This window comes from Prunus persica, chromosome G8 (genome assembly GCF_000346465.2).
Source record: "Prunus persica cultivar Lovell chromosome G8, Prunus_persica_NCBIv2, whole genome shotgun sequence".
NCBI lineage: Eukaryota > Viridiplantae > Streptophyta > Magnoliopsida > Rosales > Rosaceae > Prunus > Prunus persica.
Window position 1 is genome coordinate 13,273,738 of NC_034016.1, and position 4,647 is coordinate 13,278,384.

Below are 4,647 nucleotides of genomic sequence, written 5' to 3' on the forward strand. Positions count from 1 at the left end.
ACAAAAAAGGCACAATGCGTTCTGAAAAGGAGGGTTTGCAATCATTTTCATGAATCATGAGGAACATGCTGAAAGATGGCAAAAACTTACCCTAATTAACTTCACCCTCGACCACTTGGTCCTATATCAATAATTTAAAATGGATCCCCCTTTCCATATTTTGTTGGTAGCGTGGTTCTAGGCACAAAACGAGTAACATGTGCTTGCTTTTCTGCCTTTCCAACCTACCACCTGCTTTCCCATTATTTTCACATCTTCTTGGGATAAATGTGACTACATTTTTTCCTGCAATATTGAGTGTTTTAATGCAAGTGTAGATTTGATGATTTACTACTTTGTGTCACGGTTTTTGGGAGCTTCTCTTAAAAGATACAAATAAGAAAAGAAAAGGGGGGGGGGGGGGAAGAAATTAGAGGAAAATATGAAGAATTGTGGGGTCTATCTATTTATACCTTTGCAAATTGCAATGAAGTTGAAAGCAATTTATGCGAACCAAAATCAGAATGGACCACCATTCTACAAGATAAATATGTTGATCTTTATCACAAAGGAAAAAGACACCTACACTTCTCACCACTATATGTATTTGCGGTGAGTATTATCATAACATTAGTCGCCGTTAAATATATATATATTTATTTATTTTATATTTTTGTAACATATATATTAAATCATACTGATTCAACAATAATTTAATATAATGATAATACTCACCACCAAAATGAAAAGAGATCATATAGGAAAAGCACATGATTGCCCACATAAAAGTTGTGATGTGTGTGTGAAGATTTACCACTGCTTCTCGTGATCTTGAGTGCGTCTTTTTCGCTTTTAATTTCTACTTATCCAAAGTAATAAAGTAAAGTAAAACCCTTTTGATTTCTTATTGTGGCCAATGTTATATCCACTTTTCATCTTTTAGTCATGAAAATGAAACATATACTTAATGACCTAAAAAATGCTTTGAAAATTATTTCTGAGACTCGTTAATCACGTGCATATATGAAAGTGCAAAAGCGTAAATAAGAAGATGGCTTTCAATTGGAAAAGAAAAGTTCCTACTCTCGACAGCAATACGTCTGGCACTTGGGTGTCTAATTGTCAATGATGTACACAAGTCTATGTCATATTTAAATAATATTCATATCAATTATCATCACTCATAAAGAATTACTATATTATAGGTCGAGCTACAATATGTCACTGTTTTGGCAAACAGATAAAATAAAAGCAACAAATGGAAAACAAATTTGGCGAACAAACTTGCACAATACATATATAACAAATTTCATCTTGACTCTGGTTTCTTCATCTTAACTTGTACTAAAATCTTCATAAAAGAGATTTCATGGGTAGTAACACGCTCCATGATTGACTTGGCTTCTTCCCCGACCATCGGACCTCCAAAAATAGGACCAGGCCGAGCGCTACAGTCTTCTCTAATAGGAGCATTTGTAGCGACAAATATGTAACCGACACATACAACAATTTTTCAATCAAACACCTACTCTGGAGTTCAAGTGCTTTCAAATACTACATCACCCATGTAAACTCACTAACTAACATACGACAGCCCTTTTGTTTCTGAGCAGTGCATAGCCTTCTCTCCACCTCCAGAATTTGCCAAACAAGACCTCCATGTCTTCAAGGGTTCTACCCTGTGTTTCCGGGAGCATTGTATAAAAGAACACCCAACCAACCGTAGCAATTGCTCCATAAAGAAAGAAGGTCCCGCCCATCGTGATCGCCTTATACAGCGTGATAAAAGTCATTGTGAGGACTCCACTCATAATCCTATTCACGGCTGTTCCCATGCTGCAACCTTGAGCACGTAGCTTCAACGGGAAGATCTCAGAGCTGTAGACCCACGCAATGGGCCCCATCCCGATCGAGAAGAACCCGACATAGGCTAATACCATGGTCAAGCACACAACAGTCGCCCACATCATCTTCTCGTTTTCATGATCGACGATTGTGAGGCTCGTACCGAGGCAGAGAAGCGAGGCTATCATCCCAGCCACGCTCGTTAGAAGCAACGGTCGTCGTCCGACCCGATCGAGGAAACCTATGGCAATCAGGGTGAAAACGGTCTTGGAAAATCCAACGGCCACTGTTGCGAGCAGCAACGTGCTGGAGTCAGTGATCCCAGCCTTTTCAAAGATCCTTGGGCTGTACAAAACGAGGGCGTCGATGCCTGACAGCTGTTGAAAGAAGTGGAAACCAATGGCTGCCATTAAAATGTGACGAACAGGGGGCGTTGGATGGAGGAGCAATTCCTTCCACACCTCCTCGCCGTGGCTGTGCTTGGGGACCTGAACAACGTCTTCGGTGCAATGCTCGGGGATGCCCGCGGCTTCTTTGATGTCGGCTAGCCGAAGCTGAGCTTCTTCCAAGGAGTCTGAGGTTTTGTCGAGGACGTGCTTGGCATCGCCGAGCCGACCCTGCATGACAAGCCATCGGGGCGACTCGGGCATTGTTAAGACACCAACGGCGAGAATAACGGAGGGAAATACGCCGACTCCGAGCATGAGCCGCCAGCCCAAATCAATCGGGAGCCCAGAGAAGGCATAGTTGGCAACGTACCCCAATAATATGCCAATATTGACAAAGACCTGTATAAATACATATTCAAACAAATCACCTTGTCAGGAAAAATCAGTTTATATATGCATTTCACAACTTCTTTGTTTAACTAACAATTAATCTGATGCATAAAACATATTCTTAGTACACATTGTTATGTAATTACTGCAAGAAAAATACTCGCGACCTTTTCCTTAACATTGGGAAAGAGTTATTTGAACTTGTCACTAGACAATGAGCTAGTTGGTAACTCACCTCACCACATTTGAATGCTAATATATTTTTTCTAACACCAAACATAAAATACTTTCAAGAGTTATGAGAAAAAAGGTTATTTGGGTGGATTATTTATATTCCTTTTGGTAAGGTTTCTGCAAAACAAGAGTGGTAGGTATGAATTGGGTACCAATTTACAGTACAACAACTCTAAGTACCAAATAGTACAATGTCCAAAGTTCACAACCCAAATCAAAACCTTCATCTCATCTCCACATAATTTTAAAATTCTAATGAAACAGAGATGCATGAAATAAATAAAGCAAAGCAAAGCAAAGGAAGAGCAAGTTCTTACCTTGAAAAGTAAGCAAAATGGTAAGGATAAAGAAGATGAATTCTACAAATTCTTAGCAGTGGCTGAAACTCTGCAGAGAAAAGGATAAAACTGTGTCTTTTGGTTTGATAAAAAGTACTCTTTACTCTTTTATTTAATGAATTCTTTTCAGTAATGGGCCACCTTCGGCCATTTTTATTCCATTTTTATTGACCCAAAGTTTGAAGAGTAGAAACGTGGCGTGGGCGGCTTTTCTATTGACTTATTTTTAAATCAATTTTAAAAATCGTTTCCGACCACAGCCACAGCCACGTCCTCATCCCCATTCAATTGGATGATTGGGTTGAAGTCCAGGTGTCTTTAAGCCAAATGACCAAAATAGTAATTTATGCAAATGTCTAAAATTGTAATTTGAGCAGATGTCCAAAATGGTAATTTAAGCGCATGTCCAAATTGTAAATTAAGCAAGGAGAAGACCCACCAACCTCCGGGAAAGACGTGAGAGCGCCGCGAGACGACGCCGGAGAGACCTCGGCGTTGTAGACCGGAGCGATCATGAGGGCGTAGCCGACGCCGATTCCAGCGACGAACCGACCGACCATAAGGAAGGCGAAGTTGGTAGCGAAGCCCATGAGGAGAGCTCCGGTGAAGAATATGGCTCCGGCAAAGACGATAGTGTACCGGCGGCCAATCCAGTCGGAAGTTCTGCCGGCGGCGGCGGAGCCGATGAGCGAGTAGAGGTTCAGAATCCCGATGAGGATCTCAACTTCCACGTCCGTGATTTTCAGGTCCTCCTGTATGTAGATTGAAGCTCCACTCATCACACCAATATCTGCAGAAGTCAGTAGAAATTAAAATTATTACGCGATGAAATAAAAACAAACAAAAACAAAATTGAAACTTGAGGAAGCGATGGATGATTTACCGTAGCCCAGCAAGATTGAAGTCATGGAAGCCAAAATGGCGCAACCGATGGCGTACAGGTTTCTTTTGGGCTTCTTCTTGAGCAGGGGCTGGCCGGAAACGGCGTTGGCTTCAGCTCTATGGTCAGTCATCTTGAGCTCTGTGGTATTTGGTTGTGATCTAGAGAGAAGGAAATTTGGCCACGTTTGGGTTTTGGGCTGCAGAGAGGTTGGGGTTAAATAAACACGAAAGGAAAAAAAAAACCAAAAGCTCACGTCGCTTTCATATCAGAAATACAAGTGGGTGTGATTTTTTTTTTTTATGCTTGGTAAATTTTTTTTTGAGACATATTTTTGGTGAGCCATCTGGGCGTGGGAAAGAAAGAAAGTAATCACTTTATAAGAAGCGTCTCTTATTAGCGTAATTCCCTTGATCCACCACCAACTTGCTTCTCAATTACGACAAATATCTCTTGTAGCTTATCTTGACACGCAAAGGCCGGGCCCAATTGAGGCTCAGATCAACTACAATGGCCAAGTGAAATCTTAATGTTTCTATTGATGGAGATTTCAATCCAAAAAGGTTTCAAACTCCGACGGTGTTTTTTTGTT

The 4,647-nt window shown here is 40.9% G+C and overlaps 1 protein-coding gene across 1 annotated transcript; it reads right to left on the bottom strand.

Moving 5' to 3' along the window:
* Positions 1,128–4,441, bottom strand: LOC18767792 (polyol transporter 5). Its single transcript, XM_007199731.2, has 3 exons — positions 4,059–4,441; positions 3,619–3,965; positions 1,128–2,612 (listed from the first exon to the last, which is right to left on the bottom strand). The coding sequence occupies exons 1-3, from the start codon at positions 4,186–4,188 to the stop codon at positions 1,560–1,562; spliced, it is 1,530 nt and encodes a 509-aa protein (XP_007199793.1). The 5' UTR covers positions 4,189–4,441; the 3' UTR covers positions 1,128–1,559.